The sequence below is a fragment of the Mchenga conophoros genome, linkage group LG22 (assembly GCF_057382185.1).
Source record: "Mchenga conophoros isolate Kocher_MC1m ecotype Shallow Benthic linkage group LG22, M_conophoros_male_GT1.1, whole genome shotgun sequence".
Lineage (NCBI taxonomy): Eukaryota > Metazoa > Chordata > Actinopteri > Cichliformes > Cichlidae > Mchenga > Mchenga conophoros.
In genome coordinates, this window is record NC_140546.1 from 15,930,443 (window position 1) to 15,955,401 (window position 24,959).

The following is a 24,959-nucleotide window of genomic DNA, read 5'->3' on the forward strand; positions in this document are numbered from 1 at the left end:
CTATTTCACAGTCATTCGCCTTCCTTGCCGTCTTGCTGCAAGCTAGACGCTTCAAATCAAAAACATACAACGTCGGAAAGTGCCTGATTTTTTCCTCAGTTTATCCCCACTTCTGTCAATCTTCCTCTCTTATCTCTGTGTGAGGATGTGAGAGCCTGAAAACATGAGCCATGCAGTTTTGAGGTCAGAGGGAGTAAGAATGACAAACTGAGGAAAGAGAGAAGTTGAAATGGCTTAAATGGACCGCAGTTCATTCACGCAAGACAGAATCCTCCTTTCATGCAGCCACCGAAACTAGAATACGCCCGCTTGGTTAAAACGGCGTTATGCAACATCCAGCCCCTTTTAATCGTTAGATATAGGACTAACTCTCGATGCTGGTTGTGGAACTGAGGCGGGGGATTTAGGGCACGTTTTACCCTGAAGGCTTCAACTGTTCCCTCCTATCCACCCTTACTGTCATAGCATCTTAATGCAAGTTCATATTTCAGCTTGTATTACGATATGCTGCGTGTGACGTGGAAGACTTAGGAAGAGGGTGAAGTGGGGAAACCAAACCTTTAGTTCCTCTCTGTGCTCCTCCATCCTCTCAGAGCCGGACTCTGGAACACTGGAGAAGCAGAAAGACAAAATGCAAAGTCAGCATCGACTGTGACGTAAAACAAGTTTAAAAGTTTAAGAATGACAGCTGAGTGGGTAAAGATGAGCACCTCTGAGACAAAAAAAGGGGGGTATTCATTGCACTGTTCAGATAAAAAAAATAGTAACAAAGGAGAACCGTCAACTCAAGTTTTATTACATTATCATTGAGCCTGCATGCTTTATCTATCATTTCACACAAACGTTGTATCTTTGTCCAAAAATGTATGTAAATGATCTTTTCAATAATGAATAATGAGGCTAACAGATAAAATAAACAAAATTAAATATGCTGCAACTCATCATTTTTGCTTTTTAAAAAAAGGTTTACAAGAAGTTCATTAAGTCAAACGCTGCTGATGTAAATTTACTATTTATTTTAAAATAATGTTTAGAAACAAAAAAAATAAAATTACTGAGTGTAACCCTGCCCCTATGGAGTAACGGAGTAATTTAAGTAAAGATATATACGTAAGAATAATTTACTTGGATATAAAATTGTGACTGAATTCCACATCTCTGGAAATCTTTTATTAGACTTAAGTCAGGAGAGGAAAACAAGCTTATATTTACAATCTCAAACAGTGGAGGGCAGCAGCGTCTTAGTTATAAAAGAAAAAGAAAGAGACTGATTTCATGCATTAAAAATATATAAATATGTATTTAGTTTATCATATCTCTAACTCAAAGTATGTAGGAAGCATGAGCTAGCACATAAAGGCTAACTTTACTGCCCCGGAAACCAAAAGCTGGATGCGTGAAAACGGATTGATGGAAGACACAGGATATATAGAGTTCAGAGATTATGTTTGAGATGCAACTGCTTACAATTTGGCCACAAGGTTATTTAATTAAAGAAAATGGCACTTAGCGTGTGGATTTCTTTTTTTATTGCCTCCCTTCTCTCTGAAAACCACTTGTAAAGGCTGACAAGGTACTTTCACATGTTTGTGGGCGGCCTAGTGAATATTTCATTAGTTAAGGCTTTGTTGTCAACTGAAGTGGGTCAGGTAGCTTCCACGTGCTGCACAGGATGTGCACACCAGCTTGTGTTTGAAGTTCTCTTTAGTACAGTCACTCATGTCACTTTGTCTGTTCAGACTTGACATACACAAACTCGGCCAACTGAGCATTAAAATGAGTCCGTGTGTTTCAACGTAAACACGAGATGTTATCAGCGCAGCTGCAGTGCTGTTTAAAAACTAAAAAGTCTCACATGAAACAACAATGGAGTGTAAAGTCATCTATAAAAATTAACTTCGGGGTTTTAAATGTTTTACAGGTTTTTTTTCCCCCCAGTGAAAAATATCTTATGCCTTGTTTTTATCTGTGCAAGTTTTCTTCACAAACTAATTTGTCTTAAAATGCGTATAAACATTTAAATAGGGTCTCACTTAACTGGCGCATCACCTGTATTGGGTGGTGACCTCCTGCAGTCGCTGCTGCAGCATGAAGAGCTCCGTTGCGTATCGCTCCTCCGTCTCTGTGGCCTGCTGCTGGTAGTGAGCTCTGAGACGCTCCATCTCTTGCCTGTGACTCTCCTCCAGCTTCAGCTGCTTCTCCTTGGCCTCGGCCTTCAGCCTCTGCAACTCCATGGTCAGGGAAGTAGATGCACCGGGCAGCTCCTCCAGATCTAATCGATACAGAGGTGAAATGTGAAACTAGAAAGCATCAGAGATTTAAATTGATTAGAAGATACTTTTATGTTTGTTCTGGGAATGCAGCCTGCTGCAGTGCCAAAAGCCTACATGCATATATCTAGCAAGAAATGAATGAGCAGAGAAATAACTTGGTCACAATAACATTTACAGGTAAAAGATAAACTAAATATTTCTGGACAGAAGAGTCAAAACGTTGTTTTGCTGTTTACTGCATTGCATTTGCATTCTTTTATACACATTTGAGAAACAGTCTGAATACAAAGCAGTTTATGCAAAAATTAAAATGCACCATGTAACCAGGACACCAGCTCAAAGTATGAGGGACCTTCTGGGCACAAAAATCATCACACACTTCAACAGCACAACTCTGCAACACTTTAAAGCCTGCAGCTGCAGACAGCTTACAAGAGAACGAATAATAGTGATCCTAAACCTGGGATCTTTAAGATGTATTATTATTATTATTACACACTTACATGAGCTTTGACATATAATAGCGTTTAATTTTTTATCAGAAAAATGAACTCCAGATTTACCTTTGCTTGCTGAGGGGCTTAAAGAGGCGACCTGTTCTCGGAGATCAGAGATCTCCTTCTCACTGTTGCTCTTCAGCTCACTGAACGCTGTCTGCAGTTCATTCATCTGGAAAACAACAGATTTAGTGGGGCTCTTCCATGCATACTTTAATTTTTACTGGTCCTCAAAACAAACACTTCAGAGCTATAAAATATTATTTCCCATATAGAATAATTTCCATAGCAAAACCTTTTACTTTTCAGTTTTATACTAACATAAAATGATACAGCACAATTCATGCACTGATGCATGCAGTCCAACCTGCTAATTAAGAAATTTCACAGCCAATGAAACTACATAAACAATTCTCATTATTTCTGCTGTGAACATATTCAAATATTTGATAATGAAATATTTGATTGTGATAAAACAAAAGCTCAAAGCTTGGCTGGAATTAGCTTGTAGTGTAGAACTGAAGCACAGCTTGTGGCTGCGGGTGAGTAAGTTTCTACCTTGTTCCCATCGTCTCTCAGCAGAGCCTGGAGCTGTGAGAGTCGACGATGTTCCTGCTCAATCCTCTCTCTGACCTGCTGAAGCTCTCTGTAAAGCTCTAAAAATAAAAAGAAAGAAAAATAAAAAGAAGGGTTACATTTTGTTTTTGTATCCGAGTGTGCACCTGCAGCGGGTGAGGTAAAAGCATTTAGTAGCCACACAGTAATTAACGGTGACCCCGTGGTGCCGCATTCAGGAGACTCATGTGTTTTATTACATGCAATATTTGTTTAATGTACTCGTTAAAAGCGTACCTCTGGCCTCCAGGATCATGGAGGTGGAGTCACTAGTTACTGGTTGTTCCTCTGAAGTGAGCGGCTTGCTCTCTGCATCGACGCTCACCAAAAACTTTTCACCAAAGATTTTTCGAAAAGACTAAAAAGAAACAAAGATGAGGCTGAATGAGATAATAATGAAGCACCACACTTTCTTTTTTAAAAAAAGGGCAAGGATTCACCAAATTCAAATATTATTCCTTAGTAATTACCAGAATAATCGCAGTGCATTCTTCAGACACGGCTTGCATCACATCCTGGTATTTGAAGCTTTTTTGTTCATCTAAGAAAAACAAGCACAAAAATTATGTAGGTAATATAAAATCATAAAGGTTTTGATGTGTAACTATAAGCAGGCAGTATTAAAAACAAAATCGTGGAGGACACATGAGCCCATCAGATTGCTGCTCTGCTTTGCCACAAACACAGATGCACACAAAGCTCTCTATCTGCTCACCCTGCGCACCGCGATCTTTCAAGCCCTGCAGCTGCAGCTCCAGAGAGCGTGTGCGGGCATCGGTCTCCTCCTGCAGCAGCTCAAACTGGGCAGCGTGGATCTGAGACAGGCTAATGCGCTGGGCCTCCATTTGCAACCTGCACTCACCCTTAAAGCAGGAAGAAGAGATCATCTCATCAACATCAAATAACCCATAATGGGATGTGTCTTTTCATACAGATATTCAGTATATGTATGCTATTAAATATATATACACACACAAGTACAGAATTATGATATTTATATACAAAGGAAAAAAAGAGAATTAAATATAATCACATATCAGTTATAATTGACCACAAATTAAACTATGCAGAATACTACATTAATGTAATAACCAGAAGACATAAATTATTAAATAACATAACGCCAGCAATCATATTTGTTTGGCGGAGCCGTGATACGAGCCATCTGTGTTTAGGATGTGAGGTCTGCTATTATCACTTCTTTAACGAGGAACAAAAGGCCCACGGTGAGGCTTCTCTCTCTAATTATGCATCGTGCATTAGCATGGTTACACACTTGTGAACCTGCGATTCTGTTACCTTTGATGTCAAACGTTTTAAAGTGCACTCTACATTCTGAACAGGGTGTACTTTAATGACGCCATCTCCCCGTTCGCACTACACCTGACGGATGCAGAGCAGACTCTTTTCAAACCTGTAGCTATGCAGATGCTGCTGCTTAAAAACATGCAGATGAGAGATGGTCAGTGCCTAACAAGCAGATGGCAGCTGTGCTATTATGTGACGCTGCTACAAAATGACATATTTTTACTCCAAATACTGAAAAAGGAAAAGCTCAAATATATAAAACAATTCCCATATTTGTTTTTAAGAGACTTGCTAAAGTGGGAATGGAGTGGTTTTATTAAGAAGTAGTCTACAGTCTAGTTCCTAATGTTAAACTGAGGTTTTTACATGTTTACAGAGATTTTAGGAGCATATTTTTTTGCACAGAAACCTGCACACTTTGTTAGCTTCTCTCTTCAGCAACCGCCTCGGGTACTGTCAAGGATTATCCCCAGCTGCTCCCTGACATCAAGGACCATTTTACTTTGAGAAACAGACTTTCCCCCCCTTACTGTATTCCTTACAGCATGCTTTTCCTCTGATGACAATTTTTATTTTCAATTTTTCGTGAGGCCGTCTGATACGACTGCTGATGCAGAGTTTATTTTTCATTTTGCCTGGTGAAAATTTTCTGCCTACACAACAAGCACATCCACTTGATAATTTGAGGCACGTCGAGTGTGGAAATGATCAAATCTCGTTGCCTGTACCTACTCGTGAACAGGAGGAATTTATTCATCAGACGGGTGTAGGATAAAAGCACAGGTTGCACTGTACTGCAGCTGTATGAGCGGGTTGTTTTTTAAAAAATATTTTGACCTTTACATCGCGCTGTTTGATGCATCAAAGCAACTGAAAACCAAAAGGCAAGATGTGAGCTTAAGTGACATTTACATGTTCGGTCGGCTCTCCCTCGACAGCGTGCTCCGAGCCTCCGGTCGGCCCATGTCCGCTCACCTAAAGAAGCAAGCAAAGTAAATGTATTGTAGTTTTTAAAGCTGATATTTTCCCACAAGCGCTCACAAATAAGACAGCGATGAACAGAAATGTAAGATGCACTGCTATGGATCACTTCCTGAGTGGGAGCATGGAGTACATCTAGTAACTCTTTCCTAAAAGTATCCACTACACTTTACAAAAGATGCAGGGATTTTATAATCTCCTGTTTAACCCAGTATTAACTCTGCACAGAACATCAGTAAAGTCCTTTAAATAGAAATGTGGCTCTTACACTGCAAATCAACTACATATCTACTAAAGTAAAACTTTAAAGTGCTGCGTTACATTTTTAACCCTTGCTTTTTTTTGTATTTTGGGGGTTTTGCATGTTTGGCTTTTCCAACCCAGGAGGTGAGAGAAACTAATGACGAGGCACAGATGTGAAAATGGCAGACAGACACCGTACACGATCTTTTTGTACTCTTTGTGCATTTGTGACACAGACACAGAAGTGACTGGGTTAAAATGGCTTCTCACCTCAAACCCTTCACTCCCTGCAAGATGGAAAGAAACTAGAATGTACACATTTCTGCACAACTGCAATGATTCAAAGCTATCAGAAGACTCGCTGACTGCTTTTCTTCCCCATTTCCAGCCATTTTAAAAAGCAGCATTATTACGCGGAGTTTGAGGAGGAGCTGATTATAAATATTGAATAGCGCCTCTTTAAAAAGTAGAAATGAGCAGAATATCAATGGACACTTCAATGCAACATGCAGGCTGCATTGAGCGTGCATATTTCCCACAATTACCTCGCTGAATGGTTAAACTTGAAACTGTATCTTTCAGCACAGCAGCCTGACTATGTTGCTCAGTGCTACCTTTCAGAGCAAGCCTGAAGGCAATCTGCAATCATAACTGTGTCTCACTACAGAGAAAAATATGTCAGCGCTGAAACGCCTCAGTCACATTCTCTTCAATATTTCAGCAAGATCTGGCTACGAATACACAATCAGCACTTTTTTTTTTTACAAAGCTAATAATAATAATAATAATAATAACAACAGTGTTAACACCAAGTACCCCAGCATTAATTGTGATGCAGTTTTAACTCTTTTCACAAGCTCTTTCATCATTTAGACATATACTGTAAAAAAGGCAAAGGAAAACGGTAGCAGCGTGCTGCAGCAGATACATGTGAGTGCCTACCTCTCTGCTGATGTAGCCTCTGCCTCCGTCTCCCTGGTATCCGTCAGTGGAGTCCTCCTTACCGGCCCCCTCTCCTGAACGAGACGCAACCTGTCTCTCCATCTGAGGCTGCATCTCATCCTCTGCAGCACTTTTAGCTCTCTCTTCTTCAGTCGCTGCCTCCTCTTTCTCCTCCCCTTGTCTTTCTTCTCTGCTTTCTGAAAGAGCTGAGCCCACTTTGCGCTCCTGCTTCGACCTCTGCCGCCTCTTGCGCCTGCTTGACCCTGAGCCTGAGGATTTCTGCGGGGAGGCTCGTCCTTCAACAGGTCCCTCCCCCGAGGACTGCACCGCTGCCGGGGACGGAGTCTGTGAGAGCCTGTTGAGCTCCAGAGTCAGCCGAATGGCGTCTCTCTCGTGTTCAGCTGCCTGTAAGAGGGACTGAAGAGCCTTGATCTCTTCCTGCAGAGACTGAATCTGAATGTGATGATCCACCGAAGAACAAACTGGCTCAAGAGCTGCCTCATCTTCCTGGAGCTTAGCTTTTCTCTGGGCATCCTGCCCTCTTATCTGCTCTGTCGTAATCTCCTGCTCCTTTTCCAGTTCCTTCTCTAGGATTTCATTTCGGGCAATGACCGCCGAGTTTTCTCGTCTCACTTTCATCAGCTCTTCTTCCAGTTGTCCCACTTTGCTCTCTGTAAACATTAATTGCTCTGTAACTTCAGAAAGCCTTCCAGTCAGGCTTTCCTTCTCATTCAAAGTAACATTAAGCTTCTCCATTAGTTCAGTAGAGTGTTTTTCAATCACAGCTTTATCAGTTGTGTCCTCCATGTTGCTGCTCTCCTCCAGCTCTCGAATCTGTGACTGAAGGCTGGCAATTTTTGCCTCAAATTCAAGCGTCTCCTTCCGTGTCCTCTCTTCCAGCTGCGTCTTTGCCTCAATGAGACACTTGTACTCTTCCTTCAGCTCCTGATAATTGACCTCGAAATTCTTTTCAGCAAAAGAGAAAGTAGTTCTCTGCTTTTCTACTTCTTCCCTAAGCTCAGCTACTTGTTGCTGGATTTGATTGTTCTCTGCCGTGAGTGTCTCAATTTTCGTGATTTTTGAGCTAATCTCTTCTTTCAAAGTGTTATTTGATTGGATCAGCGTCTCCTTTTCCTGTTCATGCTCTTTAAGCTTGTTCTCCCAGTGCTGCTCTCGCTCTTTTGCTTGGTTTTCAAGTACGTCCGTCTTTTTTAGTATTGTATGCATTTCAGTCTCCATTCTTGCTCGTTCTTCTCCACCCTTTCTGAGTTCCTCAAGCTCGACCTGGAGCTCTTGGAGCTGCTGGACGAGCTTGTCTGTTTTAGAGCTGTGCAAAGCCATCTTCAGGTCTTCTTTGAGTCCAAGAATCTGGTGCAAAAGTTCATCCCGTTCTGTGGCAAATTCTGCTTTCTCCCTTTGTAACAAACACACTTCTTCTTCATAACCAGCACGCAGCTCATCCAGCGCTTTCTCGTGTTTGATAGCAGCTTCATTGAGAAGGTTTTCTGTGTTTAAGAAGTTCTCTCTTTGCAAGTCTTCCCTCAGATTGGTGAGCTCTTCTTCATGACTAAACAGAAGCTGGGTCCTCAGTCGTTCCAGCTCTGCTTCCTGTGACTCTGCCATGCGGTCCAGCACAGCATCCTTTTCCCTCTCCATCATCTCCAGCTTAATCTTGTAATTGGTTATTTCAGATTCATGTTTAGTTTCAGCTTCTTGTGCGGCTTCCTGAGCAGCAGACAGCTCACTCCTCAGATTGTCAATGGTCTCTTGGAGCTGCTGCAGCTCAACTTTTTGGCTTTCCTGAGAGAGAAGACTGTGGGATACCTGCTCCACTTTGTCGTTAGCTAAATGCAGCTCTTGAAGAAGACCATCCACCCTGGCCTGCAGGCTGACCTTCTCTCTGGCTACTTCGCTAAGCTCATGTCTGGCTTTTTCGTGCATAGATTGAAACTGCTCTAAAGTTTCTTGGAGCTCCCTAATCTTAGTGTTAAGTGCACCCACCTCAGCAGCACTGCCAGTGGGAGTTTGGGACAGTTGTTGAGCTTTTAGAAGCTCGAGCTCTGCGTGATGTTGCTCAGTCATTTGCTGCACTCTCGCTGCATGCTGCAAATTAAGCTCCTGCTTCATCTGGACAATTTGCTGGCCGTACATCTCGTCCAGCTCCGCCCTGAGAAGCTCCAGCTTCCTCTCGGTCTCTCCCTGCATTTTTTGAACGGTGTCACTCTCAGACATGCTGCCCCGGTGACAACGCTTCTGCAGATCTTCGACTGTGCCCATGAGCTGCATGATTTCATTAGATGACATTCGCTCTTTCTGTCTGGAGGTCACAAGTTCACTCTTACAAATTTCCAACTCCTTTTGCTCCGTCTCCAGTTGTAATTTACAACTCTCTACTTCATTTTTATAACTCTCCAAGTCAGACCTTGTGCTTTCCAACTCATCCAGATATTTTTCCAGCTCAGATTCCTTTACAGCCATTCGCTGTTGGAGCTCGCGCAGATGTTTCTCTGAGGTCTCCAGCTCATCTTCGAGCTGCGTAACAGAACAGTCACGTTCTAAAATGACTGTCTCCTTCTCTGCTATAATGAGATCTTTCTCATCTGACTGCGGTATAATATTCTCATCTGTAGTCCTTCCCACATGAGCAAGTTCATCTCTGAGCAGAGTCAGTGACCGCTCATGTTCTGTGATTATTGCAGTTTGCTCTGAAATTAACTGATTTTTCTCCCTCAGTGTTTGTGCAAAAGACCCCTCTGCTGCTCTCAACTCTGTCAGTGACTGCTCCTGACTCGAAATAAGGTTTTCTTGTTGAGCAATCAGCAAGTCCTTTTCATTTATCCTTTGGACAAATGATTCTTCAGCTCTTCTCCCTGACTACGAAGACAATTACATCTTAGAAATGCTTGGGCTACATTTAAAAAAACACACTGTGCAACCAATTTAATTAAACACAAAAATATTAACATGTAGCGTAACAGACAAGGCAACTTCTTACCGACTCCATCTCACTGATCTCTTCCTGGAGTTTTCTGACCTCAACATTCATCTCGTCCAGCTGCTGTTGGTGCTGAACAAGCTGCTGCCGGGCCTGTAGAAGATCAGCCGCGGTGCTGCTGTGGCTCGTATTCCTCAGTGATTCACCTGCCTGCAGCTGTGATGACCAGTCAGATAAGTCGGTACAAAAAATAAAGGGGAAAAACACAGGTCCAGTTTTTAAAGGTTATAAGACCACCTTATCACAAATATGTATTGCTTATTAGACTTTAAATTACAAACAAAAGTATCATATTAAAAGCGTAAGAAGTACAGAACAGATAAACAGTTCGGTTGATAAATATGAAAGTATTTTTACCTGCTGGAACTGAATTTGTAGTTTTTGGCTTTGCTCGGTCAGCTCCAAAAACTCTTTCATGATCTCGTCTTTCTCTTTACGGGCCTGCTGCAGGTTGGATGTGAGCTGGGTGATGATGCCATCTCGCTGCTTCAGTGCTGCTTCAAACTCCTGCAGCTATAAATTTAAAATGGAATTAAGTGAAATCGTCAATTTACACAGCTTAACCAGTTAATACTCATATATATATATGACTGAAAAAAAGAGATGAATGAGCTGGTGTTTGAAGCAATAAAAGGAAACGTGCACATACAGGTTGAACTATAGCACTGCCAAGGAGGTAAAGGTCAGGAATAAAAATATTCCCCATCTTGATAACTTTAAACTCATTGTGAAACTGTTTAAATGTCAGGTGTGATTATAACGTTCTGACTCTATCAATTAAAAATAAATGGAAAAATTTCAAAAGGGCTTAAATTAAAAAAAGAAAAGAAATTCCTCCCCAATTTCATCACTTTGTGCACCTTATGAAATTTCCATTATTACAAAAGTTTCCCTTCTGATCACTTGGGATTTGAGTATGGACCTCAAAATTGGCTTCTGAGTTTAATTGGTGGAGCCACTGTACTTTGTTATGGCCTAAAGCCTTGGAAGACTAAACGATCACTCAGGGATACAGATGGATGCTGATGAAATCGAGTAGTAGCACACACTATGTGCACATATGTCTGCCATCCTGGGATAATCAATAAATTACAGGAGACAATGTCAAGACTTTCAAACAAGTGAATCTAATCTTCTTACATAATAACAAACAAGCCTAAGAATCATTTTGATTAGTTTTTAGTTTAACTTACTAAAAAGCATCATCTCCTTTCTACGCATTCTCTCAATACACCGGCTAATGGACAGTGGAAGAGAAAGAGAACACCTAAACCCTGTGTAATGAGGGAAAGAGGAAGACGACAGTGGAGATTCATGGATGTAGTGAAGGAGGGCATGCAGAGGGTTGGTGTGACAGAAAAGGATGCTGGGGATCAGGTGAGATGGAGGCAGACCATCCACTGTGGCGACCTCTAAAGGAAGCAGGGAGGAGAAGAAGCAGCAGAAGAACAGCGTTGTGCTAAAAATCCTTACCTGCTGCATGCCTTCTGCACCAAACGCAGACCTGATTTCGTCAAGCTCTCGACTCAGCTCCTCCACTGCCCGCGTCTTGGCCTCTAGCGCATCCTCCAAATCCTGCCTCGTACCACCTTTTGTCACCTGTTGCAGGGACTCCACCTCCTCCTGAGCAGGAAAATACCATGAAGAACCAATATGGCATTCACAGGAATAGACGATAAGGTTTTAGAACAAGCTTAGCAGTTAGTCGCCACCAAATAGCAACAGCTTTCAAGTTAGATGAGATAAGCAACATGAAAGCAAATGCACAAAATATAATGCATATTTATTACCTATTGAGGTTTCAAAGCATTGTTATTCAAAACGACACAGCCTTGAAACTTACTGTAAATGATACGTTTTACTGAATCGTAGAAAGGCTCAGAATTCGAATTAGATTAGGAGTTAATGAGGCCTTTAATGAGGCGGGTATGAATATTTATAAGTTTCTGCTGAGACCCATGTTTTTACGATTCTGCCTGTAAGGTTCATTTTTCCATCAGCTCCCTTACTGACCAATTACTGATCTACTTTCTGTGTTAAAAGAATGAGAACTGAGCGCCGGTTTAGCTCACAGGTTGAGCAGGTGAGCATCTTACTCTGTGCTAAACTTAGCAGCTTGGGTTCAACTTTGACCTGCAACCTTCTGCTGTGTGCCCCCTCCCACTCCGTCTCTCCACTTCACTGTACTAATAAAGGCAAAAAAATAGTAATTAAAAAAGGCTTCAATGTAACCATTATCGATTATTATTATTTTCATCGATGAACAGCAGAAAAAGGCTTGCATGTAACCAGATCATCTGTCTCCATCTCACCCCATCCCTACTATCCCCCTCTATCACACGGACCCTCAACACGTTCTTCACTACATCCATGAATCTGTGGTCTTCCTCTTTCCCACTCCCAAATGCAATCTTCTGGTATGGAGAAGGTTCATCCCACAATAACTGTGATAGCTAAATGCTTTGATCTAAATCTGATTTTTTTCCTCCCCTCCTTCAATTTCTTTGTCTGCCATATTTCAAAAGGCTGGATAACAAACCTCAGTCGTCAAACTCTTCAGATTTATTAACAATCACAAGAGGGACAGATCACGTCACTGTAATTAAACTTTTTTTTTTGCTGAAAGAAAAAGTTTTCCAATCTTTTCTTTCATCAGTGAATACACAAAAGATACTCTTATTAAGTTTAGTTGAAGGTTTTCTATTCAGGAAGAAGATTAGATTTTTCTTTAATGATTCTGTTTTATGTAAAAGGGTTGTAGCAAAGAAGAAAAAAAGACTTCTGTCAACATTTAATCCCATAGTTTGTCTTTGATTTGGTCTTTCGTTTATCCTCAGTATTCTCCTGTAAGTCTTTTTGCACTTGAAACCACATTTCTGGTTTTGCTGTTTCACTGTCTCAGCTGTATTGATCAGCAGCTCTCCGGTTTCTGTCTCAGTTCGAACATCACCTCGGTGACTTAAAAGAAAACGGCTCTTTGTGTAACACCTTCTGTGCTCTAATCTTCCACCGTATCTCAACTTCAAAGAATTCACGCCTAAGCTATGTCACAAACCTCTGTTCAGTCGGAAACATGTGAATCTTTTGGGCTTTCAAATTTGTCATTTATAACAGTAATGATTTCTTTTTCTTTTCCACATCTCCCTTTTCAAATACTTCACATACATACAGGTACGGCACATAACAAGTGTGGTTAGTGGGTTATAGGAAATATTACAGGAGATTAAAATATTTAGCAAACAGAGTCAGGTCCAGCAGCAAGTGTTAGCAAGGCCAAAGCAGAGCTGAAAGAACTGCTCGATCAGATTACTGTACCCAGATAAAATCCTTTGAAGACATCATTTGGTGCTCTGTGATCTCATCAAGGCATCCATTTACCTGTTAATTCACAAGGCTATCCGTCAAACATTAAGATCGGGGAAATGCAACAGAGGAGCTCATAATTTTAGAGTTTAATCTCTCCAAAATAGCCTAAAGCATTTATTTAAAAGCATTAACTAAAGTCACATTTGAATTATACCCTAATTTGCTTTTTTTCTCCATCTAGTCAAACATAAAATCATCTTACAGACTCAGTCAACAGAGGCTGTTAATGATTTAAAATGTAGTGTTATTAAGCAACAAAAAACAAAACAAAAAAAATACAGATTTCAGTTATTGTCCAAGAAAGTGTGCAGCAGCTGGCAAGGACACAGTATGAGAGGAGAAGCGATTTATCCACAAAGAATATTTCCTGAACTATTAAGTGGCTAAGAGGAACAAAGAGAACATCGCACTCTGTCTTATGATTTACAGTTTCCATTTTCACTGGAAACCCAAATAATATCCAAGAGACTCCAAGAAAATGATCAAATAAAATGACAAAATGTGGAACTGTAGCTAAGGGAGTTAATTAAAACACAAGTGATCCTACATACATGCTACAGGTGTGACATTTCTGTGAAAAAGTGAGGATTTATATTACAAGAAGTCTCACCTCTGAGGAATAATCCTCTGCAGTGGTGGAAACTTCACTCTCTGGCTGCAACACAAAAAATGAATAAAACCAACACATTAGCCACATAAAACAAACGATTTCAATCACAACCATTCACTTCACTTTTTTTAAATCATTTTAATTCTTGCAAATGTTGTCCTGACATGAAAAACAGTTACATTAGTTACTGCAATTCCTGAAACTTTATTACTTTGTTTAGAATTCCAAAATGTTCAGCATTAGAATGAGTGTCTGCCATATCTCCTATTTCTGTATGCACTCTGCATTCAAGCATGGGGCTGGGGTACTTGTGTTAGAGCTCTTTTCTCACTCCTGCAGTTTAATGAGCACTAGGGGTGGGGGAAAAAATCGATACTGTGTAGTATCGTGATATTCTGTTTGCTAATAATGTATCGATACAGGGACAGCAGAAATCGATATTTTGTTACAAAAAAAGTTTTTGTGGACTGGAACTCTGACTTCAGAGCATGTTGATCCTTTTTCTGAGCAAGAATCCTGACATTCCTTCACTGTCCAAATGTGTTTAACTTGTTTTTTGGCAGCAATAAACATGACAGTTTACTTCTTTTAATTTAAGACATGTTTTATTTTAATTAAGTTTAAAACTTTTTTATTTAATGTAAAATTATATTTTGTTTTAATTTACTTTCAAATTCTTCAGTTGCTGAATGGGCTGCATAGTTATCATAAATTGCATAGTTCAGAATAGCTATAATTGTACCAGATGGTTGCATTCAGTTAAGTTGGACTAGTATGTAATACAAACCGTTCAGTTTGTCAACAATAAAACTGACTGAAATGAGAGAAAGACTGAGTGTGAGACTTTGATCTTAGATAAAATGAATATTGATAAAGTTTACCTTTATGTACAGAATCTGAATATCGCAAAATATTTTTAAAAATTGCAATAATATCGTATCGCGCGTTAAGTATCGTGATAATATCGTATCGTGGGATATATGGTGATTCCCACCTCTAATGAGCACCATTATTAAAATCTCTTCGTGGGTTCATTCCTGGGTCATAAATTCAAACTGTACTAGGGCAGAGCAGAAGAAGAACTTGAACAACACCTCAGCTGTGTTTAGGGTAACGTGCACTCTTCATTTTGTGAGGAACAGAGTGGTCTACAACTTTTCAGAGACATGAAAATTACTTTCATTTTTATTTTATGAAAAGATTAGAACGTGACAGTAAAGAGGAAGTTAAAGCCAACACAGGAACAGCAGCTCCTACCATCGACTCTCTGCAGGCATCTGTGGGAACGACATGCTAACACAAGCCTCCTCAGCCAGAGTGAGATTAAAGCTGAGAGTATGTCAGACCCAACTGAGTAACCGGAGCTTGATTTTCAAAGCAGTAATGAGCAGTCAGGCTTGTTTCAATCTAACCTCGTTTCTACCCATACATGCTTCTACAGCGGAATCACTGCGGCTCTAACATTTTTCTGTATAATACTTTTAAACACTAAAAGGAAAAAACGAAGAAAAAAAAAATCAGGAAAGGGATCTGTGCCATAGCTTAAAGTTTTTATTGTTAACAAGTAATTTTGTTACTGTGCATCTAAGGCCATGCTGTGAATTAATGCCAAAGTAATGTATTAGTAGTGTAAGATCGTTGGTGAAGTCCTGTGCTGAATACTTGTGCACACCTGTAATGCGTGAGGGATCGCCTCCACTGTGTCATTTCAAACTTGCAAACTGAATTTCTTATTGGGAAAGAGAACCAAGTCTCATGGACCCAAATCTGGAAATTGAAGATTGCATTGTTTTACCCAAAAATGCCTGCAATTTCAATTCAGTGTGAGTAGGGACACACTGGCAACCTGCTGTTTGGCATTTTTAACATCTGGCATTAAATGTTTTCCCTCAGAAGCCTCAGGATATTACAACGGAAGCCTTCACTGACCCTGGGGGGCCCGTTCACAATAACTCTATGCTTCTTCTTTTCTGTCTCATCTTTCCCCTCAGCCCCAAACCTGTTGCAGCAGATGGCCCTGCCCCTCCCCAAGCCTGATTCTGCTGCACGTCTCTTCCTGTTGAAATGGATCTCCCTTTCTCATTATTGCCAAGTGCTGCTCATAGGGGACTTTTCTCTAATAGCATAGAATATTTGTGCCTTCTAGGATAAAGTGCTTTCTGAACTGATGCCATAAAAATGAAACTGAATAGAAAATTGAAGTGCAGGAAAAACAACAAGCCAATGTTTATGTTCCAGCCCTAAGTCACCATCCTCTTGGACACTGCGTATTTGCCTACAGAACCAAGCGCAGCTATTATCACTTCAGGTTAGTTTGTCACTTAATTAGAGGTTTGTGCAATTTACTTTGTTGAAATGGTCCATGTGCAAGAAAGAGGTCAGAACAAGGCACAGAGTCCTGGAAGTGGTGTCAAGGTGCACAAGCGGACAACACTGAAGGAAAGATCAACCTCATTTAAATCAGTTTTTTAGTTTTTTGTGTGTGGACTCATTAAACTGCCCCCTCGCATTCAAATCGATTGAAATTCCACACACAGACATGATTAATATCACAGTTCTTTTGCTGCATGACAGTTTCCACTGATGCAAAGAGTATTATGCAAAGGTCTAAGAGGCACCAATTAGTCAACCCACTCATATTTGGGTTTAAAACTCTTTGAGATGCTTGACAGCGGAAAACACTGATGCTGTTGTGTTTCCAGGCAACCCTTCCTTTCCACCACAAGCCCCATGAGCAGTTAGTCTGGGATAAGGGAAAAAAAAAAATGTGAGACAGAATTTAAAAAAAGAAAAAGAAAAAACAAACAACCAAACCATTTTACTTTAAGCGACTCAATAATTTATCATCAAAAAAAAAAAAAAAAAAAAAAAAAAAAATCCCACAATCCCCTCAGTATCATTCAGTGTCTTAAAATTCATGTTTCATTTGTTGTTGATGTGTAGCAGCCCCCGTCCAGGCAGGAGTTAATTAGTTTATCTGGGTCTTTTGTAATGGAGACAGATATTTGTTGCTCCAAGGTAAAGAAATGTGGATGAAACACGGAGGCATTCAGCCAACCTTAAGGTCTGCTGAAAAGTGCTGCAAGGCCACAGGAACTGGTCGCACAGACCGTCACATCTCAATCTGTTTAAAAGGCAATTGTCTGTTTCCATGGCAACCCTGTATTTTGTGGGCATGTGCTGCATGAAATGTGCAGAGGGTTCAGGGAAAGAGTGGCTGTTAAAAGAAACTGAGAGGGCTCGACTGAAAAAGAAAAAAAAAAACGTTTAAGAACCCTCAGGTCCACATATTTTAAAAAACTGCTTTAGATTGAGTTTCTACCGAACGGTGGATGAATATTTATTTTTCAGGAGTGTTGAGACTCGATTTTAATAAAATATAGGAATTCAGTGCAGAATGAAAGGTTATGTAAGCTTGTAAGGTTTACACCCAAAGAAAATCAGGCTTGGAAGTGTGCAAAAATATTTTATTTATTTGAATATGAAATTAACTATTTAGAAAGCATGGCATGCTTGATGAAATTATCTGTCAGTAACCTAAGTAACTACGATATCGTAAGAATGTCAGACACCGTCAAAAACAGCTTTAAAACAGCACTAACACTGAAGACGAACTGTAGTCATGCTCATACTGTGTATATTTCATTAAAAAATAAAATAATGGAAGCAATTTATCATCTACTTCCAGTTTTTAGTAAATATATTGATATTGACGTACACACGCAGTTAATCGCCAGAAAACTGATTTAAATGTGGCACAGTTGTTGGCGCCAGACAGGCTCGTCTGAGAATTTCAGAAAAACCACACTGGGCATCACTCCCATCAGCTGAGAACAGGAAACTGAGGCTAAAATTGCTGCGAAATTTAGATTGTAGGGTCAGAATTTCACGTAAACAACAAGAAAGCATGGATCCAGTTCAGGTGGTATAATGGTGTGAGGGATCTTATCTTGTATCTCAACACCAAATGACCATCATGACCATCATCTACATGAGTATTCCTGCTGACTATGTCCATTCTTTTATGACTACAGTGTTCTTATATTAATTTAATATATGATTTTTAAAATGTTTAGAAATGTTTCAAATCCAAAGCAGGTCAGAATATGTTACATATTAAGGACAATGCAAAGATTTTCAAGCTGGGCCTTTAGCTCTGAGTTGGAGTCACAACAGAGCTGTCAGCACAGCAAGCCAGTCAAATGGCTGGGGCTTCAAACAGCCAGGCAAACTGGTCGGACAAGAATAAAGTCAAAACTTGAAGCAGCTCAATATGAACTTTTGGGCAGATAGACCACCTAAGCATGGTGGATCCTTTAAGTTAGAGGTATATACTTGGTCATGGTCTTTGTTGAACGTCTCCATAATTAGATGCTTTGTAAGAACTAAAGAATCAGAATCAGTTCTGCCCAAAAAAAATTTTTTGTAACTGCATTTATTAACTTTTTTTTTTAATCCTGAAATTACGAAATCAGCGCCCTGTGCTCTGGTTGTCATGACAGCTAAGGAGGGCTCATTAGGCTCAAGGGAGCAACGACCATCTCCCCGCCCCCTCCCCACACAGAGCTTTCATCATTACACTGCCTTTTCTGTGAGCTCCTATAAGTGCTTGTTATGAATAAAAAATTAAAGCCATTAAATGGTCTTTAAAAATTTCAGGAGTGTCTGAGTGCAGGAGGCGCACAAGGAGTGTGCTTTCTGAGGAATAATAACGTGTTAAAAAAGAAAAAAAGACTATAGACGAACCGCTAATAGATTGTGCCAAAAAAATTGAATATTCCCCTGAAAGGCTTAATTTAGAGACTGTTTAGAAACTCTGATTATAAGTGTTGCTGGAGACACAGTTCAGGGCAACATTATCTATTCATTCCACTAAATCAGAGCTAAATCACAAGTTTGATATCTGAAAGGAAATTAATAGGTAACATTAGAATTGTACTCAGGATGTGGCAACTTAAAAATAATCAGAGTCCTCACTGAGATCTTATGAGCATATTTGCGTGACAGTTGAGAAATGGCAATAAAACTAGTATCTACCTCTATGTTGTACGTCTGGTCATGCCTGACAGTCTCTCCACTCCTGAGCGTCTTGGTGAAGGTAAACTCCGTGGTGTGTGGGTCTCTGTTTCTTTCTTGTGATCCATCTTGTCCTCCACCTGTGACCTCCTCTCCTCCCACAGACTGATTCAGTTCAACCTCCACCCTTCCCTGTGAATGCCCCTCCGAATCCTCGCCTGGCTTCTTTTTCTTCTTCTTTTTCTGTTTCTTCTGGGAGTCGGCGTGAGCTTTTCTCTGGCGGTACTCAGCCAACTGGGGGCATAGAAAAAGGAAAACGTTTAGTGTTAAACATAAAAACTTCTGCTTCAAGCTGGTCCTTGAAAATGAAAAAGAATTATCAAACAAAACAGCTATTTAAGTGTTGGTGTAATTCAGGTTTAAAAGTTGTAGCTTCCAGTCAGATCTTTGTTTATCTGACCCACATGTTCAAACATTACATCGTAAACCACCTGCCTCACCGTAGCTATTAGCACCTCTAACTCAATGCTTCTGAAAATTTAAATGATGTATGAACCTACTCTGAGCCGACACAGTTTAGTGAAACTCAAGCGAAACATTTGTTTGCCCCAAACGCGCGATCTTGTTTCTCTGAGTGAATCCTCCCTCCCCGTCTCCATATGACTCGGCACATGCCTCTTGCTGTGCCAGGTGCTAATCCCGACTGAAGGGATTTTTAAACTATGTCAATGATCACTGTGAACAACCAGCAACATGTTACGCTGTCTTCACAACTATTTCCATTTATTTATCTGAAACAAACTCACGGCCTCTGGGTTCCTGAAAAGTGACTTTAAATCCATTTCTAAATCAATATGAGTGCAAACGCCTATCGCCACATTGATCTGTTTAATAAGATGAAACATGTGTGCTAAATGTTCCTATCCTCTAATCTTTCTAAGCATCGTGCTGATCGGCCTCTCCTGGTCACTATCCTATCACTCCACAGAGAAACAAGAGCCATAAACTACAAACTTCTTTAATGTGTCTTATTTAAACAAAACATTTTGTAATGACTTAAAAAAATGTCAATAAAATACATAAATCAATTAATTCCCACATTTCAGAATCACATCTGCTATGAAATTTTTTAAACTGTAAAATACTTTGTGAACAATTTCTGTAACAAACCTACTAATTAAATAATCCAAGCAGATATTTTTGGGACAACAAAAAACAAAACAAAAACATGCTTGCACTACAACAACACTTAATGTTCGTACACAATCTTTATTTCTCACTTACAAATAAAAATATATTCTGCTTGATCATGTAAATATGATCCTAATTAAACAGCCTGAACAGTTGATACTGCTGAAATTTATTATGCAGGTGACGGCAAAAAAGTTGCAGAGTGAGCAAAGCAGGGGGTACACCAGCAGCAGTACACCACTGCTGACGTACAGACAGCCTGCTCACCTGAGAAATGCCCCTGCACCTTACAACAGATGTCACAGCTGTGAGCAACGTGCTCTTCCAGATGGTCAAAGTGACTTGGATTAAAAAAAAAAAGAAAAAGAAAAAAGCAGGGCTTCACTTTGAGTAATCAACACATGTTGACAGGTTACAATGAAGAAAATAATGAAATGTTAAAAATGACCTAGATTCTACATCAGCCTTACAAAGCAGGGCTACTCTGTGACTTATGTAATTATTTTGGTCATTATTGAAATCATGAGAATTACTCATAGACTTTGGGAAAATAGTAGATGTTTAAAATATTTAGAGGGAAAAGAAACTTTGATATCTTTGAAGTTTTAGTGAGTAAAGGAAAGACAAAACAAGAGAATTTAAATAAAAATTCCGTTAGTTGCATTGAAATATCACAGGTCACGGGTGAGAGACAGTGATCAATATCATCAAAATGACACCTGCAGTCATGATATTTCTCGAATATTTCTCAAATTATGTTGGCATTTATTCTTTGGGGGTCTTTTGTTTTACTTTTAGGACTTTTAGGAGAGGGTCAGTTAGGTCAATATTTGCAAATGTGGATCACAAATCTAAATCCACATAAAGTGACACTAAGGACTATTTTTTTTGCCACAGATGCTGATTAAACAGATGCAGATCCTGACTACAAATCCAGTTGATGTTTGTACTTCATAGCAAAATTGCAACAACTGTTACATAGATTGTTATGAAAAGTTGATCTAAAAGCATTTTTCCATGCAAACATGGAGAGAACATGCAACTCCACACAGAAAGACTCTGGCCTGATGGTGGAATTGAACTCAAGACTTTCTTGCTGTGAGTGCTAACCACTGTGCCACCGTGCTGCTCCCACAGTTCAAAGTCATGCAGTTAGTGGGGTCTGGTGATTTCTAAATTGCCAATAGGTTTGAATGTGAGTAGAAATGGGTGCCTGTCTATCTGTGTTAGCCCTGCGACAGCTTGGCGACCTATCCAGGGTGTACCCCGCCTCTCGACCTATAGTAGGATAGTCTCCAGCTTCCCCACAACCCAGATAATGATAAGCAGAAGAGAACAGATGGATGGATGTATTAAAAAGTAGTAAAAAAGATGAAAGGTTAAACAGATAAATAGTAATAATTCTTATAAAAAGAAATGCTCCTTTCACAGAAGCCATGTGTGTAGATGTAGGATTAAAAGCAAACAAAGTTAATAACATAATATAACAAAGGGACATAAAATGTAAAATGTACTGAGGGTGTTCGTCCATTAGTCTCTCTGTAATCCTGCACGCAAGCGCATGTGCACGAATGGTGAAGCACACTTTAGAGTACAGTACAGTCGACCGCTCAGCCTTAGACCTGCATCAGCGGTTTTATGCACCCCACTCCTGTAGCAGCAGCTTAAAGTTGGCATGTAAGTGGGCACTTTGTGATTGCTCATTTGGTGATACTGCACAAAAGGTCAGAGGCTGACACAGAGCCGAGAGTGGGTGTTGTCTTCATGTTCCCCACCTACAATAAATAGCTTAAAAGCTCAAAGGGCTCATGATCTCTGCCTCTGCACCTCCACGCATGACCCACATCTTGTCCAAGCATACCCACAAGCTTTAAATACCAGAGGACACAGAATGAAATATGAATGAATGCCACTCATACAGTATGGAAGCTATCCTACTTCAGAGAAACAAGGTGATTTCTGCTGGCAGGTCTGCTGTACATGAGCACCATCACTCATGAGTCCAGGGAACCACCGGCCTTTCACTGAGCTCATAGCAAGCTGCCCTATTTGGCTGAGTAGAGCAGAGCAATGGCTGAGCATATGGAGTAGTGAAGCCTGCGTCGCTCTAATACCATCTGGGAAAGCAGAAATTACGTAGGTGTATCACCATCTGCTGTCAGAAAACATTTACACAGGCACGTTTGTTTTAATATATATCTGATAGTAAATAGTGGATAATGTCAGGTTCAGTTTTTTGTTTTCAAGGCGGCATTTTTAAAGCTATTCTTTGTTCTTGGACTACTTTAGTAAAGTAGCTTTGTATGATTTATCAATGATAAACACAGCATAATAAAGCTTAATTACCACCTTTTTGACAACTTCCACCAAAAGTGAAAAAGTCAAAGCTGGTTTAAAGTCCTGGATTGGGTCCGCTTTTACCTTCGGAACTGCTTTAACTCTTTACACACAGATTAAACAAGGTGTTCGAAACTTTTCTCAGAGATTTTAGTCCACATTGACATAATTTCATCACACCGTTTTTGCAGAATTTCAAACATTCAAAAGGTGCTGGAACAGATTCATATCTAGTGACTGTTGATACCAATTGAGTACAGTAAGGATTTGAGATTTGTGACATGGAAGATTCACTTTGACCATAAAGAGATGGACATGGTGACCAACAATACTCAGGAAGGCTGCCACATTTAAACATTGCTCAGTTGGTATTAAGAGGAGCAAACTGTGCCAAGGAAATATCCCCCACACTATTACAGCAACACCACCACACCAAGCAGCATGGATCCATGCTTTCATGTTGTTTATGCCAAATTCTGGTCCTGGCACATCACAGCAGAAACTGATACTAATAAAGTGGCTGCAGAGTGTATTTCTCAGGGATGCCTAGTAAAGTGGTACATCAGTATATAACTGAACAGCCTTGCAAAGTTCACAGCTGACAAATCCTAGTAACTGTTTAGCTTCTCTTAACTGACGCTGTATAAAAGTCATTGGTTTCTCAGACACTGAAAGCTCCAGCTCTATAATGACTGCACACAAATGTTTGACTTATTGTCACCAAGTGAAAAATTAGCTTAGTTAATGTGATGCTTACGTATGACTAATACAATAACAGTGTGTCAGACTTAAATACCTAAATGGATTTCTATGGTTTCAGGTCAGTCAGACACACAGCTAAAAGAATTCACAACATCCCTAAAAAAAAAAAAAACATCACTCCACTGTACCCCAGAGAGGAAGCTCACAGCTCCTCATGTCATGTGCCAATGAGAGAGCCAGCAGCACAGTGTGAGTCAACACTGTGCTACTTCAGGGTGTAAATCCTCTGCACACATTCGTAGCTACTGCTAAGCTGAATGCACACATTTGACTTCAGGTTGAAATAAAACCTAACAGTAACTGAACCACCTCTGCGTCACCTGGTTTATCACGCCTTATCCAGCTGGTGCTACATCTGTGAAACGTTAAAGGGGTTTTAAACACGGCAGTGCAATGGCCACAACACATGTAACACACAGGACATGACACAGGTTGAAAACTGTACTCCGGTCTCTTCCAGGACTGCTTTAAGCAATGTCCTTTCAGTGGTTTATCCTGTGACAACACGTGTACCTACTGTATTGTCAGTGAACAGTTTGCTAACCATGGTAACAAGAGCGAATCAAAGGCACAGTATGAGGCAATTCAATGCCAGCGGCCACATACACGCCTCCTCCTGCTCACTTTCAAAGGACTTAGCTTTTTTTCCCCTTTTGAAACACTGTTGGTCCAGAAATACAACAGAAAATAAAAAATGTGACAGTCTGTCAATTTAATTTGCAGGTATTATTTATCAGCTATGCATTATTTTAATAGCTCTACATGTCTTTACCTTTTAAAAACAAGAGTTAGGCCAGAAGGACTGAGGTATCCTTCAGCTCTTCTAACAAACACCCCAGAAACAGCTCAGTGCAGAAAGCAACACAGAAATGCTATAAGCAAACACCAAAACTCAAACAAGATAAATCAGAGACCAGTGGAGTGCACACGATTATTTTACCGGAAAAGCTGAAAAATAATAATCAAATCTTTCCACCCTGAACTGGTGCTTCTTCACTCTTTAAAAAAATAAAAATAAAAAATAAATAAATAAATAAATAAAAGCATGGTATCAACCATTTTTCTACAATTATCAAATCTCAAGCTCAGCAGCTCAAAGTATATGCTGGATCAGCTGGAATGTATGATGGCATTCAGGATAATATCCTGAAGCATTATTGCATGTCATGTCTTTACCCTCACTAAATCTCAAATTCACTATACCGCATGTTCTCAAGTGTCATTTATAAATGTGTTTTTTTCTGCAGTTTTAATAATTTGTAGTAGAATTTTTATACATAAAATATTTTTTCTTCATCAAATTGCTTTTATTGTCATTCTGCAAATACAATTAGAGAGGGACACATGAGACACTGACAGGAAAACACAAACTTGACACTTTTGGCATGTTGTTTGACCCTGTGAATCCAGTCTGGCGCCTTTCTGTGTGGAGTTTATATGTTCTCCCTTTGCTTGTGCGGGCTCTATCAGGCTTCCTACTAGAGTTCAAAGTCATGCATGGGGTTAGGTTAACTGGCCAAAGGTGTGAATGTGAGAGTGAATGGTTTCCTGTCTCTGTGTTAGCCCAACAACAGGCTGGCAACCTATCCAGTGTGTACCCTTCCCATCCCCCAACAGCAGCTGAGATGAGCCCCAGTGGCCCCCTATGACCCTGAAATGGATAAGTGTAAGAAAACAGATAAATGAATGAATGAGTGGATGTGCAACCAACAATCTGAAGCAACTGTGTGATGCTATCATATTAATATGTAATATAATCTCTCTGCCATCAAAAATTAAGACAATAAATACATTAGTTATTCATTGTTGTGCCAAAAACAGCC

General features: G+C 40.0%; 1 protein-coding gene across 6 annotated transcripts in view; it reads right to left on the reverse strand.

Moving 5' to 3' along the window:
* Window positions 1-24,959, reverse strand: part of akap9 (A kinase (PRKA) anchor protein 9) — a 68,125-nt gene that overhangs the window by 39,252 nt on the left and 3,914 nt on the right. For 3 of the 6 annotated variants that reach the window (XM_085263260.1, XM_085263263.1, XM_085263259.1), the window contains exons 1-16: window positions 19,407-19,535; window positions 18,868-19,140; window positions 13,831-13,875; window positions 13,170-13,232; window positions 11,328-11,477; window positions 10,212-10,367; window positions 9,855-10,010; window positions 6,860-9,733; window positions 5,606-5,668; window positions 4,101-4,248; window positions 3,856-3,926; window positions 3,623-3,743; window positions 3,329-3,426; window positions 2,837-2,942; window positions 2,050-2,272; window positions 559-610 (exon numbers count right to left, since the gene is read on the reverse strand). In XM_085263260.1, the coding sequence (XP_085119386.1) occupies window positions 559-610; window positions 2,050-2,272; window positions 2,837-2,942; window positions 3,329-3,426; window positions 3,623-3,743; window positions 3,856-3,926; window positions 4,101-4,248; window positions 5,606-5,668; window positions 6,860-9,733; window positions 9,855-10,010; window positions 10,212-10,367; window positions 11,328-11,477; window positions 13,170-13,232; window positions 13,831-13,875; window positions 18,868-19,140; window positions 19,407-19,505 (4,698 nt within the window). In that variant the 5' untranslated portion in view covers window positions 19,506-19,535. Of the gene's footprint in view, window positions 1-558; window positions 611-2,049; window positions 2,273-2,836; window positions 2,943-3,328; window positions 3,427-3,622; window positions 3,744-3,855; window positions 3,927-4,100; window positions 4,249-5,605; window positions 5,669-6,859; window positions 9,734-9,854; window positions 10,011-10,211; window positions 10,368-11,327; window positions 11,478-13,169; window positions 13,233-13,830; window positions 13,876-18,867; window positions 19,141-19,406; window positions 19,536-24,959 lie in introns of those variants that run through there. The other 3 variants (XM_085263264.1, XM_085263261.1, XM_085263262.1) reach the window with 2 other exon arrangements.